Source organism: Nomascus leucogenys, chromosome 7b (assembly GCF_006542625.1).
Source record: "Nomascus leucogenys isolate Asia chromosome 7b, Asia_NLE_v1, whole genome shotgun sequence".
NCBI lineage: Eukaryota > Metazoa > Chordata > Mammalia > Primates > Hylobatidae > Nomascus > Nomascus leucogenys.
In genome coordinates, this window is record NC_044387.1 from 66,938,312 (window position 1) to 66,959,658 (window position 21,347).

General features: G+C 38.2%; 1 protein-coding gene across 2 annotated transcripts in view; it reads right to left on the reverse strand.

The window, feature by feature from the left end:
- Nucleotides 1-21,347, reverse strand: part of SLC10A7 (solute carrier family 10 member 7) — a 257,106-nt gene that overhangs the window by 31,249 nt on the left and 204,510 nt on the right. For both annotated transcript variants that reach the window (XM_003257779.2, XM_012507958.2), the window contains exons 7-9: nt 17,853-17,936; nt 7,057-7,222; nt 6,055-6,106 (exon numbers count right to left, since the gene is read on the reverse strand). In XM_003257779.2, coding sequence (XP_003257827.1) covers nt 6,055-6,106; nt 7,057-7,222; nt 17,853-17,936 — 302 coding nt within the window. The remainder of the gene's footprint in view (nt 1-6,054; nt 6,107-7,056; nt 7,223-17,852; nt 17,937-21,347) is intronic.

The following is a 21,347-nucleotide window of genomic DNA, read 5'->3' on the forward strand; positions in this document are numbered from 1 at the left end:
GAGTGGTGAGAAGGACTGTTTGGAGTGGTGAGAAGGACTGAGTTTGGAGTGGTGAGAAGGACTGAGTTTGGAGTGGTGAGAAGGACTGTGTTTGGAGTGGTGAGAAGGGCTGTTTGGAGTGGTGAGAAGGACTGTGTTTGGAGTGGTGAGAAGGACTGAGTTTGGAGTTGTGAGGAGGACTCTGGAGTGGTGAGAAGGACTGTGTTTGGAGTGGTGAGAAGGACTGTGTTTGGAGTGGTGAGAAGGACTGTGTTTGGAATGGTGAGGACTGTTTGGAGTGGTGAGGACTGTTTGGAGTGGTGAGAAGGACTGAGTTTGAAGTGGTGAGAAGGACTGAGTTTGAAGTGGTGAGAAGGACTGTGTTTGGAGTGGTGAGAAGGACTGTGTTTGGAGTGGTGAGAAGGACTGTGTTTGGAGTGGTGAGAAGGACCGTGTTTGGAGTGGTGAGGACTGTGTTTTCAAGAAATCCGGCAAAGGGAAGAAAAAGGTCACAGGATATTTGACCATGATCATAAAGAGAAAGTGAAGACACAGCAGAGAGAAATACCTGATGAACACAGTTCCCAAAGAGGCCTGAGAAGCCAGGGCATTTCCTATCATATCTGAGCTGGAAGCAAAAGCGAACAAGAGGAGTGAAAAATATGGACATTTTTCAGGTAGAGAACAGGCAAGCAGAGGCAAGTTATGTCAGAGATTTTACTTTCTTTATAAAGTGTGACCCAACTTTGAGTTAATTCCAAGGCCTGGGAATCAAAGACATTAGAAAAGTTTGAAATTGGCAGATTGGAGAATATGAATTACAGTCAATTAACAATGAATAAAAAAACTTCCATACAGGAGTGAGTGCCCTCCAGTGATTGTAGAACATGTAATGTGATCAGCTGGCCTAGGTAGGGGATGTTGTCCAGTAACGTTTGTGGTGTTAGGAGCACTTCAAAAACTTTGTCTTTTGTGGCCCTTGTTTATATCAGCCATGGCTGCATCTGGGTTTATGCGTTTGGTTTTCTTCCTAGAGTCTTGTACTACACTTTTCCTTTAGTAAACTTTGTTCGGCTTGATATCTTGTTCTTTTCAAGGTTACAGCACATTTCCAGTGTGTCACAGTCTCTCTGGTCAAGGAGGCTCTGAATTAATCTGGCGCTGGCTGCTGCTCATTAGAGCAGCATTCACAATGTGGCTAAAGAGGATATTTGCAAGATATGCTTACTTGTCCTCTGTTTCAGGTAAGGAGGCTAAAGCTAGGGCCATGCTGGGAGATTTCTGGCTCATTGCTCTCAGTAACACTGCTCTACAGTCTTATTGACAAAAAGTCCATGAGTGGGAAGGAGGATTAGAACCTTAAGGAATAAAAAGGGAACATTTAAGGTTAAAAACAATATTCCTCCTCAATAGGGTTGACTTGTACTCTAGCTATGTAGGACCGGAGTGCTGTACATCAGGGAAAGCTGACAGAGCAGATGCTCACTTAACCCTCTCTTCAGGATGGTGGTAAATGACCACAGCATAAGCATTATTGAGCACTTTTCTAAGCACATTGCAGCCAGTATTACTTCCTTCTCAGAAAAGCCGTACAAATAGATAGTGTTATTGCTCTGCTTTTTCCAAAAAGGGAACTGGAAACACAAGTAGGTTAAACAACTCCCCTAAAGTCACACAACTAGTAAGTTGGTTGCCCCAAACCTTGGTCATAAGTTTGCCTTTTGAGAAAGACAATATTAAAACCAAAAACACTACAAAATGTAATGGGTGAGAGCAGCTATCTTGGTAAATAATCCACCCTTAGCCATACTCTGTCAAGGGGGACTTCATGGTACAAGGTCATGACAAGACCCAGAAAAATCAAGTGTCCTGTACATCATATTTGAGTAGTAATGACTAAAATTATTCTCACTGATTAACATCTCTATTGTGTCTGCTCACATTCTTGAAAGGAATCACATTACTATTTATTTTCTAACTCTACCTTATCTCTTTTTAATATTGATTTTCTTTTTATCCTGTTTTTAATGATTCTTTTGATCACTTTGCCTTCTCTTGAGATGTTTATTTCCTTTTCTTCCCAACTGGTCTTTTTATTCTCTCTTGCAAAGCTTTCAATCAGTGTTTTCCACATAATGTTTATTTTGCCTTCCTTTGCAGTACCCACAGAGGAAAACATGTCAGGTTTTACTAGTAGAATCACAGAATGTGGAACAGAAAAGGTCCTTTGAGATACTTCTGTCTAAGCCCACTATTTTCAGAGGAGGAAACTTCCATGTGAAGCCTCTTCTTTGTTAATCTCTGTGCCTGTGTTTTGTCTCTGCTCGTTTTCAGAGAAGACCTCTTCCGTCATTAGCTGGGTGGCACTGAACAAGCTACCCAGGGTGCCAAGGCTTAGTTGCCTCCTCTGAAATGGTAAGAAAACTTACCATTAATGATCATCCCCATCTTCCTTGCCTGCTTCCCTTTCCCATTCTCCCGTCCTGCTTCTCCCAGGGCTATGGTGAAAGGCAGATTGAGATATCTCACTGGAAATGTACTGATCAGAATTAAAACACATATACAAATATTTGTTTTCTTCCTTTTCCTTTATTAACAGTTTCTTTTGCCACTCTAATGACAATATAGGTTTCTGTTATTCTAGTTATCAGCCTACCAAACTTTTTAACTTTTTATGTATTTTTAAAAGATTTCCAATTACTGCTTTCCTTTTCTAAGCTTTTTCAATGTGTGTGTGTGTGTGTGTTTAAATTTGCAGTTTCCCAAAATTGCAGAATGGTTAGGTCATTGGATAGCTGACTCTTGGCTTGATGAATCAACTGATTTCCTAGCAACCGGGCCAGAGAAAAGTAAAAAATAATGTATTACAAAGCTAGCAAAGCTAATGTCCCATCTCTGATTATTAGCTTTTTTTTTTTTTTGAGATAGAGTCTTGCTCTGTCACCCAGGCTGGAGTGCAGTGGCGTGATCTCAGCTCACTGCAACCTCCATCTCCCAGGTTCAAGCAATTCTCCTGCCTCAGCCTCTGGAGTAGCTGGGATTACAGGCGCATGCCACCACGCTGGGCTAATTTTTGTATTTTTAGTAGAGATGGGATTTTGCCATGTTGGCCTGGCTGGTTTTGAACTCCTGACCTCGTGATCCACGCACCTTGGCCTCCCAAAGTGCTGGGATTATAGGCATGAGCAACCGCACCTGGCCAGATTTTTTTAAAAGTACAGAAATTCTTGGGCTGGGCGTGGTGACTCACATCTGTAATCCCAGCACTTTGAGAGGCCAAGGTGGGCGGATCATGAGGTCAGGAGATCAGGACCATCCTGGCTAACATGGTGAAACCCCATCTCTACTAAAAATACAAAAAATTAGCCAGGCGTGGTGGTGGGAGCCTGTAGTCCCAGCTACTTGGGAGGCTGAGGCAGGAGAATGGCGTGAACCCAGGAGGTGGAGCTTGCAGTGAGCCGAGATTGCGCCACTGCACTCCAGCCTGGGTGACAGAGCAAGACTCCATCTCAAAAAAAAAAAGGTACAGAAATTCTCCAGGCAAGCCAGGAATTTGAGAACAGAGAATGAGGCTATGTAAGAGGTAATTTAGGCTTCAGACAAATTCGAAGTAAATCATTAACAGATGATTATGGCAGGGGACAGGGTGGGGAGGGGGTGCAGAGAGGGAGAAATGATCGAGCTATATATTGTCATTTATCAAAGAATGTGCAGGTTTGACTGTAAGTCAAGGAAGTCAAAAACCTGACAGATGCCAGTTGCAGTGAATCATGCCTATAGTCCCAGCACTTTGGGGAGGCCAAGGTGGGAGAATCACGTGAGGCCAGGAGTTTAAGACCAGCCTGGGCAACATAACAAGAGCTTGTCTCTACAAAAAATTACAAGTTAGCCAGGCATGGTGGTGTTTGCGTGTAGTCTCAGCTAACTCAGCAGGCTGAGGCAAGAAGATCACCTGAGCCCATGAGTCTGAGGCTGTAGCAAGCTATGATGGCATCACTGCATTCCAGCCTGGGTGACAGAGCAAGCCCCTGTCTCTAAACAAAACAAAACAAAAACCTTGACAGAACCTCAGTGACTGCAGAATAAGCAAGAAAAGAAGGATTTTAAAATTACAGATCCTTATGAAAGTCCAGTCTACTCCATGCTGTAAATTCTTAATTTCAGTTCAACTAGGTGTCACACTTCTGCCACCCATGCCTCCTTTAGCAGTCCCAGTAGTGGCTGCTCTATGTTCTATTTTTCAAGAAAATTTTTAGTCACTAACGGGATATCTGCATCCTACCTCATCCAATAGGAGTGGTTCTGACGATCACTTTTGCCACAAGGACCAGCAAACAAACTGCCATTGAAAGGCAAATGTCTTTTCTAAGATGATATAACAAGCCATTTACAAGAAGAACTTTAAAATAGCTCCTGCTTTCAGACTTACCCAATTAAGTCACATTTTCTCTGTGACTTAATGGCTCCAGGCTTTACTCTTACTTCATAAATCACAATCTCTAGCTTGGGAAAATGCTTCAAATTACATCAATCAATAAGTTTTTATTGACTGTTTACAATCAGCCTAGTGCTATACCAAGTGCTGTGAGAGCCAAGTGCCTAATGTGAGGCCTGCACCATCCACTGCCCTGACGCTTTTTCAAGCCTTATAAACAGCATAGGCTCTTTCCCTTGTGGTCACTCGTTGCTATCGCCTGGTGTTCATGGGCTTTGCAATCTGGCTGAAGCCTACCTTTCCAGTTACTATTACTATTTCTAATCTTCCTCTACTCCTATTGTTTCACCATATCTTGATTTTTGTATGTGTCCACATTTGCATTATTGCTTCTTCTCCCACCAAGAACTCCCTCTTGACATCTCTGACTGCTGAACAATTAGCCATTCTGTATGGCTCAGGTCAAGCCCCATCATTTCCATGAATCCTTGCTCTATATTCTCTTGGGAAGTGCTTCCTTCTTCTTTGAACTGAATACAGGTTGGCTTACTGTACCACCCAGAGGACACTTGGGTTATCAGTGCAAGATTGAAATCACCTCTTATTTGTGGCATTCCCTATGGTAACTTTCTCTAACCAAAAGTTCAAGTAATATTTGTAATGTATAATAAAGGTGGAAAAATTTGCATTTGAGGTTAAGCTTTTAAGAACAGGAAGGAGGAACCAGGACCTGGAGACTAATTTGGATATGGGGACTGCCTAAGCAAGGGACAGAAATGAGAAAGCATGAGGTCTTTCCAGGGAGCAGCAAAGATTTTACATCAACCTAAAGCTTAGCATGAATACTAGTAGTGGTTCATGAGACTGGAAAACAGACTAGAGGACCTTGTCCCCCAAAATAAACTTCATTCTATAGGCACTGGATAACCATTAAAGATATCTGAACCAGAGAGCCATTATCAGAATTCTAGTCATTGGAAGCACTATGAAATGCATAACAAAAGTTGGGTGTAGAAATGGAATTATCAGTAAGATATCCATTGAAATAGCCTAGAGAGAAAGAGGCAAGAAGAGCCTGAATTAAGGAAGTGGCTTTTGGAGCAGAAAAAATATTACAGAAGTAGGATCAATAAATTAAAATAAAATGATGTGAAGGATTCCAGCTTCAGTAACTTTGAGGATGGTGGTTCACTAAAAATAAGGAAAGAAATAAGAGAAAGAGGCAGTTTTTGGGAAAAACATGACTCTGTTTTGAGTATCTTGAGTCTAAGGTCTCGTTAAGACAGTCAAGTAAAGATATCTAAATGGTAAGTGAAAAACAGGGTTCAAACTCAGGAAAAACATTGCAATGGATGGTTTGCAACTGAAAATCATCACTATGAAGCTAACAGCTCAAGCCAGTAGAATGGAAGGGCCTGCCTAAGCACTCAATGTAGATAGACAAGATAAGGCCAAGGAAAGACCCTTTGTAATGTCTACAATTTGAAGGTGGCAGAAGGGAGGCAGAATGGTCAGGGAGATAGGAGAAAAACATATGTAAAAGGAGAAAAAAATATAAAAGTGTGTAGTGGCACAGTAGCCAAGTAGACAGATGATTCCACATATAGAAAACTAATAACAAGAGATACCAAATCACTTACCTTGTTGAAAAGATGAAAGTTAAAAGCATAAAACTCAGCTGGATAGAAAATACTGAAGAAAAAAAGATTGAATCTAAATTAGCACTCTAAAAGCAGTATTTGTAGCATACTTATTGGTATACTTGTTTTATCTAAAACTTACAGGAACTAAAAAAGAAAAACAAACAAATAAACCAAACAAGCATGCCTTGCTAAATTGAAAGAATCATTTAAATTAGTGGGACTCAGTCTGTTCTTATTGATGATATCCCCAGAAACAGTCTTCGTTATTGAGGGAAAACCTAAAGCCTCTTTAAGATTTGGTTATTTAATTTGGTCAATTTAGAAAGAGCTGGTTTATACTATGAATATTTCTAGCAAATATCACAAATGCAGTAGCATACAATATACTTTAGAACAACAAAATATTCTTTGATATTACAACATTAGTAACAGTTGTCCTTGGGATAACAGGATAAATAGAACAAAAGGTTGCTTTTTGAGCTTTAGCAGTTTCCTGCATTTTATAGTCTGCTGCTTCTCAAAATGAAATGATATTACTTTGGGTAAATTTTATTAGAAAATATGATGTAAATACTCATATTTTTACCAATGCAGCCAAGTTATTATACTTAGAAATAATAGTATCATATATTGTAAATCCTGTTTTTAAATCACAGTAAGGGGTAAGATCGGTTTAAAGTTATAATAAACTAAATTGGTGACACAGTGCTCAATCTAACATTTGCATCTGACAGGAATTAAGGCTTCTCTCATCTGACATCAACTACTGTAAATCAGAAAATGGGGCAGCAGACTCAGAAACAAAGGAAATTACGATATAAGTGTAAAGCCGATGTATTTTAAAAGAACAGAATAAAGTCACTGAGTACATGTAAAATAAAATTAAGCATTCATTTCTAGTCAAATTAACACTAGACATGAATTTAGAGAACACACAGTGCTACGCGTTGCTATTGAGGAGACTGAGGGATAGCCAGGTTATCCCATTTTCCAACTTACTTATCAACAGTATGAGAACAAGGCTGAATTTATCCAGGTCAATATTTGGGTTAGAGAACGTGTCGCAGAATGTTGTGTAGATGATCATGAGGAGTACACTGCTGCTGATAGCACCAAAAGGAGGCTTCTTTCTCTCAAGCCAATCCTTGATGTATCTTCGGACAATCTGAAATACAGAGATCAACAGGTTGCCTCTTTTCAGAGATGTAGGGAGTTGAAATGGGCATCACAAAGTGATTCTGACAGGAGAAAGACATAAAGGAAAGAGAATAATTTGGTTGATGGCCACAGTGGATTTCAAAGCTTCCCTGCCACACTACTCTTCTTCTGGGGAATTTAACATTTGTAGTGCAACTTCCACTGGGTGTCCATAATGAGAGTATATTTTCAACTGCATTCAAATCCATCCTTAATCATGCCAAATGCTCTTTGCTAGCTGTCACTGAGACATGCCCATTAAGCCTCCCCAAAGTTTATCTCCTCTGCTGATCCTAATGGATGTGTGTAATTATCACAGTCCCCTTTGCCTCAACAGACAATTCCAAGTGCAACTTTGGGAATCTTAAAAATCTGACATCTTCAAGAATTTCAAGACGCTAGATAATCGAAAGTGATCCATGGAACATATTAATATTTAAAATGCTAGCAATGCACCAGAAGTTTTTAATTAAATTATAACTCATGCTTGAAAAGCAAAAGTGCATGTGTTGTGGGAGTTTAAATAATTCAAACTCTGAATATCTAGAGTTTTTGTGAATCCAAAGACAAATGCCATTTGCATACTTTTAGAATTCCAGAATTAACATTTAAAAATGAATAAACCTGTCCTAACTCTCCTACAAAAGGATCAGTGAAATATAAAGTTATAGAGCAATTCTGTCTTACTTTAAAATCAGGTCATTTGAATATTAGTGATAACTTCTGTTTGGACATAAAAGTGAACCACTCTACTTAAAACATTGTTTCACTTTTGAAAGAAGCTGTACAAGTCCTATCATAAGGACGATAGCTGAGACGTATTAAGTTTTGAGTCACTCATTATCCTTCATAATTGAATATGAGAATTCACAACAGGCTGAATTACTATGGATCCATTAGCAATAATGAGGTCAGGGAACTTATCCCGATAAGGCTGATGGGGTTCTGTCATCATGTACTCTGTCACTAAAAAGGTTTAATTCGCAATGGAGCATATCTTTACAGATGCTCAGGAATAAAATAAACTACTATCAATAGAATCTTTGAACAATTGGCTGTTGGATCAACGTCAACTGTTCTCAGGGACTCATGAAGTGAACTGACAGTGTATTAAAGGCAGTCTTGACAGAAAGCTGACCAGCTGGTACCAGGTACAGGTACAAAATCCTGAAGGTTAGGTGGGGTGGGAATAAATGGAAAGTGTGTTAGATATTTTAAAAAATTGTAATTAATTTTCTTTAAAAAAGTAGATAAAGCCGTACCTGGATTTACAAAATATTATGGGGTTTATTTTGGGAAGGTGGGGGGAGTGTAGAAGTGATCCCAAACCATAGTAATTTATCTAGCATTCATTTCTTTCTTTAAATTTAAAACACAGTGATGTACAGAGAAATAAGAGCAGTTCTGTCACACAGCATTATGGACTGACATATTAGAACACAAATTTTGGATAATAGTGCTATAGGTATCATGGGTATCTAGATGCCTCCATGATCAGATATGTCACTAGGGTTGGTGGGTAGCTGGTCATTGGAAGGCTACAGAGGGACTTCATTTAAAGGGTCATTTCATAATCTATTGTGTTTGGTGGTACAAAACTGGTAGCTGCCCAAATTTAATATAATTCAACTCCTTTAGGAAATAAAATAAATGGAAATTACATGAAATTATTGAAATTGTTGCTGCCCTTCAATCTTGTTTTAATACACAATGGTTAAAAACACCAAAAAAGTTCTCTCTTTGCAGTAGGTTATAGAATGTATGATCCCAATTCCAAAAATAAGTGTCTTCCTCTCCTACCAGCATTGCCCTCCAACAAAATAAATAAATAAATATGAATGAGGTGCAACTTGTAAGTGAAAACCATTTTAAAACCCAAGACAAATCTGTAATAATTAATCAACTGTATGAGCAATACAGATGTCCCTTGGTATCCACAGAGGATTGATTCTAGGACCTCTGTGAATACCAAATCCACTGATGCTCAAACCCCTGATAAAAATGTGTAGTGTTTGTATATAACCTACACACACCCTCCTGTATACTTTGAATCATCTCTAGATTGCTTATAATACCTAATACAACTATTTACACATGTATTATACTGTAGTAGGTTATTACACTGTACTTTTAAAATTTTGTATTATTTTTATTGTATTGTTATTTATTGTTTTTTCCCAATTTTTTTAATCTGCAGGTGGTTGAATACACAGATGCAGAACCCACAAATACAAAGGGCCAACTGTAATTTGATTGAATTAACCTAATAACCTCTTTCTTCATTGCAAAGTACTTAGAGTCTCATAGTAGAATAGGACTCCCTCAATATGGCAAGAAACAGGGTCTCCCAGGTCCACAATCCTTCTAGGCAAAATGTCTTTCTTCTAAACACTCCAATAAATTGATGGTGGATACCTAATCTCAGTAAAGAAAATAACTGGAAAGTTAGGAATGGACAGATGTACAAGTAAAACAGTAACCCTAGGAGAAAGCAGATTGTCTTTCACCATTTCTAGTCTTATTGTGATATTTGTCTACATTTTCTAAGTAAATCCTTTTATATCTTGCCAGGTTGCATAGAGCTTTTCCATCTTCCTCTAAAATTAAATTCACAAAGCAGCTGCTTTTGCACTATGTAGCTAGAAAGGCGTTAAAATGTTTCATAAACAAAAACTGGGTGAAGTAGTGTTGACATGCCTCAAAGATATGCTTTGGACATAAACTCCAGGAAATCTTATCTTCTTTTAGTTTAGCCACTTACACTTTTGATGCAATCATTCTGTATTTGTCAAGAATTCATGTCATTTTAAAATTCTCCAAACTTCTTTGCCTTATAGAAATCTTTAATAACCTTATAGGAAACAACACTTTGCTTGAGCTAGATCAACACAACCTGACATAGATGCCTCAGAATTCTCCCTTGGGAAAAAAGAAAATCCAAGATGAGGTGGGAAAAGGCATTCTGGTGAGGTGGCCAGTTCTATCTTCCTTCAGAATCTATACTAATTCATTTGCCCTCAGACCTTAGAGAAATGTAGGTGTTCAAAATTAAGTGACAAATCCTCATTAACTTGTTTACTTTTCCCTGTGAAGAGAGAAGGAAAAAATCTTCCATAGAAGCTTTTTTATTTTGTTGTCTCACCTTCAAAACTTTGATTTTCTTTATTCTAAATTAAATAGCAGGAAAGGGTAAAGGAAAACTTAAATTTGACTCTCTGTGCTTCTAATAAACGGAGCCACATATCAATTCCTGCATGACTTCCAAGTCGGAAACCTGTAAAAATGACATGTCTTAGATGTAGAATGTCGATTCACTGAGATAGATATAAAGTATAATACCCATCATCTTAGTTTTCTTAATATTTTGTTATTATTATTTTCTTAATTATTATTATTATTTTCTTAATATTTGTTAATAAAATATTTCTTAATATTTTCTTAATATTTCTTAATATTTTCCTTGCTTTTTGTTTCTATTCTGTCTTTACCCTATTCATAAATTGATTTTTGAATAAGGATATATGAGAGATAATGTTTCAGGTTAAGTCTGAATTTTAAGACATTTCTCAAGGTGGTTTCAGTTTGTTTCTTCAATTTTTATCCTCTGTTGCACTAAATCCATATAGTTTCATAAAGTTTTGTTTCTTCATTAATATCCTGTTTTAATACATAGTCAGAGATATGAAATCAAATCCAATTTCTATAACACTTTATTTTTATTAAATATTGAGTAGATTCAAAATAAAACACTTTGCAAAAAAGCATAAACAATAATAATAAATGGGCACAATGAACACTTATTATCTACTTCACTCTTTGAAAATTCTTCCCTTCTATTAATTCATTTCATTCTCATGACAAAGGTCACACATTATTATTCTTCTGAGTTTACAGTTGGAAACAGAGGCACAGAGAGCCAAGTCAACTTGCATAAAATGTTGAAAAGCTAGGGAGGTGGCTGAGTAGGACTACAACCCCTATTTCCTGAGGGAACCATGGCACAGGGGCTCAGAGTACAGACTCTGGAGCTACAGTGTGCCTAACTTTGAGTCCTGGCTCCAATCCTTACTTTGTGATGTTTGGCAAATTCCTTACTTTCCGTGGGCCTCATCTGTGACATAACAGTAGTTGTCTTGAGGATTAAGTAATTAAATAAATATAAAATGCTTTAGAGACCGGGCCTGTCGTTGGTACATGATCACTATTCTTATTTCCAAGTCTCAGTTTGATGATGTTTCTATCACGGTTTATCAGTACATCTCACTGTTACTTTTCTCTCAAAGCATTTTCAGGTGAAGCAATGAAAATTGTTCATATCTAATATAATGCTATAAGTGTAAAACTCTACTAGTATCAATAACACTAACTTCAACTTTAAGGGAAGACTAATATGAAAGGCCCATCTCAAACTGAAACAAATCACTAATGGAAAGACCAGAAAATGCAGGAATGATAATGTATAGATATGCTTTTTTATTATTAATTTATAGGGTAAAAAGTAGGTTTTAGTGTGCTGCTTTAAAAATATTCAAGGTGATGGAAAATAAAAAGTGGTAGAATTTCTGTTTCATTGTTTATTTGTATACCACTCTTAAATATACTGCACAAGATAAGTTTTTGTCACAAGTACTTAGATGTATTGAAAAGGGTTGTTGGAAAAGAAGAGAAAACGCTATGACGGCACAAATTTTCTTTCTTTCTAGATTGACAGAGGGAACAATCTCCTAACCATCTATGGAAAGACTAATCTTATCTCACAGAGTCGTAGCACCTTCAGGGTAGAAGATACAACACACTATGTTCTACAAATGAGGAAAGTGAGGCCTAGGAGCCGTGTGTGCAGCCAAGCAGTGAGGAAGACCAAACTACACCTCCCATCAAATCAGAGTCAGTCAATAATGATTTAAACGAAAAAGAAGTATTGTATGGAGAAACAGAAAAATAAAATTCACTCTCAGAAATATAAATCACAAGTTGAATGACAAACTTTTATCACCAATAAAAGATTAAGAAAAATATATTCAGCTCTTACTTCCTGGTCTTTTTCTTCTCCCTCTAGTTCCCATTTTCCGTTTAACCAGTAATGATAAAACCTCATTTTAAAAGACGCATATAACAATCCATACAAGCGTTTATTTTCATAATTTGGCACTCCTAGTTACAGTTGTGAAAGTAGCCTGCCATGCAGGACACCTGATTCCTCTGAACTAGCACATATGTGTACTGCTAACAGGGTCCTCAAAGATTACATCACACAGTTGAGGTGAGTCAGTAGATTAAACTAGGTAGACAAGGTCCCTGCTCTCATGATGCTTACATTCAGTTTAAGAGAGAAATAAAAAGCAAAACAACAAATAAACAAGAGGCAAAATAATGATACATACTAGGCCGAAGTTTAAACTAGATGATATGATAGTGACTGAGTTGCTACTGGGTAGCCACCCAAGGAGAGGGTGGCAAAAGGTCTTTCTGAGGATGTGAAAGGTGGCAAGGTGTTTCATGCAGAAGGAATGGCCAGTGCAAAGGTTCTAAGGCAGGAACAAGACTGGCATGTTTGAGAAACAGAAGCAAAGTCAATGAGACGTGAGTGCAATGGGCAAGTGGGAGAGTGTTGGGGAGGTAAAAGGGACTTGAAGATAGAGGATAAGGTAACAATCCCTTCGAAGAGTAGAAAAAGAAACACTATAAGGAAGTAGGGTAGGGTTTCTGGGAGGTGTTAGATGACACATTAAATGTGGGGTCGTAAATTCAACACAAGATGAGACCAATGTGTATTGCTCTCTAAGAAGCAAAGCTCAGCTGCTCCAGTAGAAGTGGGGTTGGGCCTTTGTGAAGCAGGTAAAATGGAGAGGTGAAGAAGCTGGGAGCTCTGCCAGGGAGTGAGGTGAATGACAGGCCATGGAATCTGAGCAGCTCTATTGCACGCGTGGAGTAGGCAGAGTTGGCTTTAACCAGGGTTGGGGCTTTTTGAGCAAGTACATCAAAGGGAGAAACGGTGAAGGAATTGAGAATAATTGCCAAGGAGGGATTATAATGGTAGACTGAGGAATCAAATCTGGGTAAGAAGGGAAGTAAAGTCATGAGGATGGTGACTGAAAGGTCAGTTAATCTGGGGTCTTGGTGAGACTGAAGAATTACTGAATAGAGTATGTGAGCTTAGTAGGTGAGGACAGGTATGGTGGCTATGAAGTGGGCCGCCTGAGATTGATCATCAAGTTCCAACAGGCCTGCTATAGCCCCGTAGCACTTTTGTGTGTATTAGAAAAATCCCTTCTTTAATATACTTTATTTCTTCCTGCCAGAACAATTTTAATAATAAATATTAAAATCTATGATGCCTATAAGGTGAGCGCACTTCTTTGAAATGCAGCATTGTTGTGTACCACACAATCTACACCACGCAGGCAGAGACAACCTTGTGAGGCGGTGATTACAGGAGGAGGTGGCTGAGGTGGCACTGCCTGCCCTGGGCACCCCTGCCTGTGGAATGCTCCCCCTTCTCCAAGGTACTGGAGGACCTGAGGATCATGCAGCAGCACTTATATAATAACATTTACTCAGATGTGTGGCTCTATCATTTATGTTAATGTACCTGTGGGCCAGTTACAGCACAGTTCACCCAAAGACTAAAGTCAAAGGAGGTGTTAGAAATATGGCTTTTCTTTAACATAAAATTTTGAAATATTTATTTTTTCTTGAACTGGTATCCTTAAAAAAGATAGACTTTTTTTTCAGATATGTTTTTGAAGTGATGACTAAGAAAGAAGTAAGTCATTGTTATTGAGTACCTACTATATACAGACCTAAAAATATTATCCTGAACAAATGGCAACCTAGGGAAAATTACTGCTGGGGGGTCCCTGAAGATAAATTCAAAATTCTCTTCAGTCAATCTTTTTATACATCTTACACTCTACTCTTGAATATGTTATTAAATATACCTATAAACAGTAACCTACGGAGACCACCACTTAGGATGAAATAACAGATTAAGTACATGCATATGTACTGACAGTTACTATAAGCAAGGAGGCAGGAAAATTAAGAAGACATAGTCTCTGCTTTTAGGAAGCTCATCAATAAATTATATTATTTCCTGATAAATATTATGAATCAAGTACTATGGGAGACGTGGAATTTAATCGAGGCCAGTCTAGGTCAGAGCAGGCAGGCGTCACATTAGAGGGCACCTCTATACCGAGTCTTCAACAATGAGTAGGAGTTTGCTGGCAATACAGTCAAAGGCATAGAGTAGTGAAGGGCCATGATCAGGTGAAGGATGATGAGTATGCAGCATGGGAAAAGCAGAGTCCTAAGGAGAGGAGTGGTGGGAGGTGGCACTGGAGAAGCAGGTTGGGCCAGACTGTGAAGGGCTTTGGGGCCATGCAAGGAATTGGCAACAGGGAGGCACGAGCAAGTTTTTAAGGAGAGGAATAATATGAGTTGATTTGTGTTTTAGGACTACTCTGGAGGCAGTAAAGACATTAGATGGGAATTGGAGGAGACCCACAGCAGAGAGACAGGTTTAGGAGGTGCAATAATTTAGACAAGAGATGATGAAGGTGTGTCATCCTCTCCAGCAGTGCGATTGGGGCTGCAGGGGCCAGGTGTGAAAGATTTCTGAGGCAGAAATGGTAGGATGAAGTGACTGCCTGGATGTAAAGGAGTATGGCTGTAAGGAGAGGGAGGAGGCAAGGCTAATTGGTGGTTTTTAGATGTGGAGACGGAGTGGTGACTGTTAATTCCTAAGACCAGAATACAAGAGGAGGGGCAGGTAGATGCAAGCATATAGGTTTCTCCTTGAAAAGAGCCATCAAAGAACTGTGGTATCTAGAACACTTAAGAAAAAAAAAAGCTACCTATACTACCTTTTGACTACTATTATTACTTTATAATTTACTGAATACTTTATTATTTACTACTGAGTACATGAAGAATGAGCCATCTAACAATTCATTGTTCCCTTGGGATAAATGTTTTTAAATTACGTATATTATATAACCCTATACATACAAAATCAAGTAACCTACATGCAGATTTTTTGTCTGTATGTTTTAAGCCAAGCATTTATTATTAATAGGGAAATTTCCAAGATCTAGTATGAGAAGAATGCATGAGCCTTAAATTATTAGATGGAATTATTTTCAGAACAAAGAAAATAAGTATGAATTTAAACTAATATAATCCACAGCTTAAACTGTGTGGACATGAGAAGTACAGGTAGATTCAGTTATGCCTCTATACAACAAAGCATATCCCTTACGGATCATAGAACTCTGGCTCATTCATTCTTTCACTCACTCTTTTGGCACATATTTATTGGGTACCTGTGGTCTGGGAATGTAATGATAAACAAAACGAATATGGCTCCAGTACTCAAGAAGCTGACAGTCGAATGGCAGAGACAAATTGTTAACAAGCAAACTAAACATAAGTATATTTTGTGAGAAAGGTCAAGAAAGAAAACAAACAAGGTGTTGCAATGAAGAATAATCAGGGAAATATATATCAGCTATATGGTTCAAACAAGGCTTCATTAAAGAGTCAAATGAGAAACAAGTTGAGGTGGGAGGGTAGGCAGAAAGACACTCTAAACAGAAAGAATGAGCAGGAACTGAGAAAACCAGGGAGGCTGGAAGTGGGAAATGTGGCAGAGGTCAGAGAGGTAGGCAGGGATGTAACATTTATTCAGAATCTCTGTTATGTGATCAGCACTGTGGGAGAAGTATTTTTTAAGTATCATTTTATATTTAATTAAATGCTATTCTTAAAGTGCTTTTAAATCCCCCATTTTATGCTAAATATAGTCCCTTTTCTAAGTATAAAATTAAAAAAAAATTAGTACATGTGTTGTGGATGCTGTGGAGCACCACCCAGATCCCTCTCTTCAGGAATGAGGTGCTTATACCCACAGCTGCAGGGAGTGTTGGGTGAGTAAAATATGTCAGTGGAGTTCCTCTTTGGGACTTGCCCTCAGCCTAAGAGAGCAGACTCACCCAAGGTCACAGCCCTCATGGAGGGTAGGAGGGAAGCCAGTATCTAATGACTGGTCAGTGTAAGAGTATAAAGACCAGGTGCTCTTGCCTTAAGGCAGGACAACTCTGAGGGGTCACTCCGGCTCCAGAGTTCCCCATGGGATCTACTGAGACCTTTACTGGGACTGCATCATCTCCATCCTACTTTATTCACTCTATTGCTCCCAAGGGTACTCCCTAGTAAACTTCCTGCATAAAAACCTCTGTCTTTGAGTCTGTTGCCCAGAGAACCTGACCTAAGAAGCATGTAAATATTACATGTCTATGCATACATTTCTTCTTCTTCTTTTTTTTTTTTTTTTGAGACAGAGTCTTGCTCTGTTGCCCAGGCTGGAGTGCAGTGGCACAAACTTGACTCACTGCAACCTCCGCCTCCCAGGTTCAAGAGATTCTTCTGCATCAACCTCCTGAGTAGCTGGGACCATAGGCACCCACCACCACACCCAGCTAATTTTTTTGTATTTTTAATAGAAACAGGGTTTCATCACATTGCCCAGGCTGGTCACGAACTCCTGACCTCAGGTGATCCGCCCATCTCAGTCTTGCAAAGTGCTGGGATTATAGGCGTGAGCCACTGAGCCCAGCCTATGCATACATTTTTCATATTCAATATTTCAAAGACTTGTTTCCTGTTTAGTATTTGCAGGGAATTTGGTAATAATGATTATGATGATAGAAGCTACAGGGCACTTATCTATGTTAGGTTCTATGACAAGAACTTTACAGGCATGCATATTTCAGTTAATCTTTACAACAACCCTTTATGATAGATATTATTGTCATAATATTTAATAAATTATGAACCTGGAGCTAGGGAGATTAAATAACTTGCCCATAGTCACACTGAAAATCAAAGGCAGAAATAAGTCTAGAATCTAGTTGCTCTTAATGTACTGCTTTCCTAAGACTTGTTCACTTTAGTTGTGCATGTGGTATCCTATGATTTTATAGAAAACAAAAAGAATCCACTTGTTTTAAAATTTGTATGCTTATATGCTTACTACTAACTTGTTATAAGAAGTTAAAGTAGAATTCCTATTAGTCCAATTGAATAAGAATGACAAACCCTAAATATTCTAAGATAAACTTTAAGAGATAATAGGATTAAATTGTTTACCAATTACCTGGTCACAAACATAACCGCTGTTGGAGGAGTCTATAAAGATGCCAACCAAAGACAGATGCTTGTTCCCAACAATGGTCAGAAACACGGAGACCTTATCAAAAGTTGCAGAATAAGGTAAAGACTTGCTAGATGTTTTCAAGGTAGCTACACAGCTACAAAGGGGAGATAATAAATTAAAAAAAATCAAGACTCTGTGTAGAAGTCCCTATATATAGTTACCAGGGGTGCCTATATACTGCTAACTGCAAAGCAGATTAGTATTAATTCAAAAAATAAAAAAGATGAGAATACTGTGATTGATGAAACTTTTGTTTTTAGTCTCACATTTTCATTTATCTCCTCCCTCTGAATATCCTTTCTCTCAACTGCTCTCTCATTATGTAAGATTTCACAATTTGATCCATAAAGAAAAGATCAGATAGAATTGGAGGCCTTACCTGTCCAATGACGAGAGGAACCACAACAGTCATAAAAAGCTGAGAAAAAATAGATGTGAAAGGCACAGAAGAAGATGAACCAAGCTGTAAAACAAGAAAATAGGAGTTAGAATTACTTCTAATCAGTTATCAAGCATTAGTGTTTATAAATAACGCAATAAATAGATTCTCTCAGGTGCACCAAAAATTTGGTAGCTATCTACAAAGAATAAGTGAAGTTACCCCTAATTTTCTAAATTCAACACAAAAAACTGTTAAGTATTTTAAAATATAATTTTTACTGGGAGACTAAGATTGAGAAAAATACTGATTTGCAATCAACCTAAATTGCTTATTATTTTAGTAAAGTCAGTCTGTGTTCATACAGTCTATAATCATATGGCATGATATTTCATCAACAATTACAGTTTATGTGATTTTTATTTCACCTGTCTGTAGATATCTAAAATAAATGTCTCATTCCTTTATCAAGATAACATTTTTATTTATGTAAATGAAATAGTTTCTAACTTTCTGACTCCTTCAAAACAAATATAATGAATCTCAGATCCCGTAGAATTTTTTCTTACACAATGTCTAGCAAATGGGAAATCCTGAAACATAACTGATTTTTCAATTTAAAATTTCAATATAGCTCCCCTAAATTTGTACGCTTTAACACTGTTCATAATTCCTATTTTTCTTCTTCCTCATTTTTTGATTCTTTCTTCGCTAACAATTACAATCTCAGTTTCATTAAGATGCTATTCCCTGCAGCACAAGAGTGCTTATCTACACACACAGTAACACACTCACGTTAACCTCCATCACTAAGAATTGCTAAGTCTTCCTATGAAATTTTTAGTGTTGGTCAAAACCCCCTCCTGTTTTTCAAACTTCTCTGGACAAACAATAGATGTTTTTCTCTTTCGCTGGTTCATTTTGCAACCAGATCTACCAAACCATCGATAATTGGCCCTTGGAATTGACTTTTTGCCTTTCCCCTGCAGACCAAACCTCAGTTTTCATATTTACCTAAGTTTAGTGACACTTGGAAATATCTTTTGGAAAATAATTTTTGTGAAAGGACACGGAGGTAGTGATGATTGAGGGTATAGAATGTCAAACAAAACAAATCAAACATTTAGCTACATGAAGTCAATAGCTCTGAATGAAGTGGTGCGGGAACAGTGTTTTCACTGATTTCTGCATGAATGGTTTACCAAAATCTCCTTTCCACTCTGACATATTATATAAAATTCTGTCCCCCAGCTCCAGCCCCAATCTGCATACACTCAAAATGCCAAGAATGTATGTCTGGCCCATCATTGGCCCTATGTTCATTGAAAACCAGCTTCAACACTGACCACTGGCTGTCTATTTAACCCATAAAAATTGGTGGTCTCTAGCCCTTTTTCTCTACAACCAATATAAACTAAAACTAAGAGAGACAAACAGAAAAAGTGAAACTGGTAAAGAACAAACAGGATTCCTGGTGTGTTAAATGTCGCATGGCTGTTAGATGTTTCTTTTTATGCAAAACCAAAATATTAAAAGCTAATAATTAAGCTCTATTTTTAAAGCAACTATGTCTCTGAAGCACAAGGTGCTTAACAAATACATTCTCTCCATAAATATTAACCCCAAGGATATTCCTGGGGCAAGGACTGAAATAAAGAAAAAAATATATTTTACAGAGAAATTGAGGCACTGGATGAATAGAAAAATACACTTTAAAGAACAAACTTTTCAAGTTCAAGAAGGTCCAGCTCAGTGCTCTATTCATAAGGTTTACAGAACTTGGAGAGAAGTAGCAAAATTAAGCTATAATCTTCATGTAAAAGGTGACATTTCCTGCCTGAAATCACTTCAGTGATCTCACATATCCCTGGCTCCTCTTTCTATCTCAACTTTATTATTAGGTTTTTAAATTTTTTATATGAATAATCATTTCAAAGCTATATTCTCTCTTTAAGCACCCCAAAATAAAGAAAAACCCATTTCAACTTGGGTTTTAAAAAGTATTATATATTTATAACGTCTCCATCCTTCGCATACCCGACCATTGTCATATTCAATGTTTGGAAACCGCATGTTCTTAGAAGACAGTGGAACAAGGCTATGTGTTGAGGAGGTTGTCCATGATCTCTGTGGTCCCTTTTTCCTCTAAAATGCTATGATCTCTGATCCACTTGATTGGAAACACATGTTACAGCAGCCTTCCTTAGAGGCTCTGTCAGATCAGAGATCAGAGCAAGCTACTCAGGGATGTAATTAACTGGGTACATGAAGCCAGACGAGGTATGGCAGGGATGCTGGGGACGAAATCCCCCAGGATGGCTCCCTTAGAAGTGGCTCTGAAAGGAAGGAAACCTCAGTACTGGAGTCTACTTTGGCATAAGTCCTTTCTTTTGAATTGGCCAACAGACCTGTCACTGTGGTCAGTATGAAGATGCAGAGGACCCCTGGGGAAGTTTCTGATGCTATGAAGTATGCCCTGGCATCCAGAAGACAGAACAGCAAGCATCTGGCACAGCGCAGCCTATGAGGACAGGACTAGAGAGACACAAAACCCAATCACTCTGCATGCAGAGGTGATTTTAACTAAAGCAGAAGAAAATATGCTGCTTGGGATATTTGGTTCTTCATATTTTAATGAGGAACCTGTTGTGGTTTCTATTGTAAAGATCAGTGTGTTTATGGAGAAGCAGCAATAATTTGCAGGTGAAGTTTTCAGGTTCAGAAGGTTGTATCAAGCAAGTGCCCTGGGCTTCATCGAGCCACCCTGGCAGATTTAGAAGTACTATGTCTCATACTGCCAACCCATGGTTTAAGATATAGCATGTTAAGCAAACGATCCAGTCCTTGGCTAATTTCTTGCAGAAATATGTAGTACTTTAAAGGAGAAAACTCACCATTAGCTTGATTTCTTTGTTTTACTATCCTATGCTGAGAAGAAATCATTCATGAAAATTCAATATGTGGAAATTTAGGATCTTTGCATTCAATCATTCAAGTAGTTACTTAGTGCTTCCTGTGAGCTAGGGGCATGTTCTCGACACTGCGGATACAACTGTAGACAAAACACAAAAACCCCTCCTGTCAAGCTGCTGCTTTTTAAAAGCTGAGGTCGGTGTGCACACCTGTCCATCGCCAAGTATACATGCACTCAGTCCTCTCTCTAGAATGTTGTTTTCCCCACTTATAACTGGAAAAGTTTGAGTCTTTTTCCAAGACTCAGTTCAAACATGACTTCTTCAGGAATGCTTTCCAACACCTCCTTCCAAAATGCTGAATTGGCCACCCTCTCTTTTGTGAACCACTGTTCTGTGTAACTGAATTGTACCTCTCAGAATCCATGGTTGTTCTTGTTTACAAATCTATGCTCCTGAAGGTTGGGACACTATGTCATTCACGTTTACCGTCCCTTTGGCCAGCAGAGTGACCACTTTCTACATCTGGGGCAGTGGTTCTCAAATGTTAGCACATCAGAAACATCTGGAAGGCTTGTTAAAA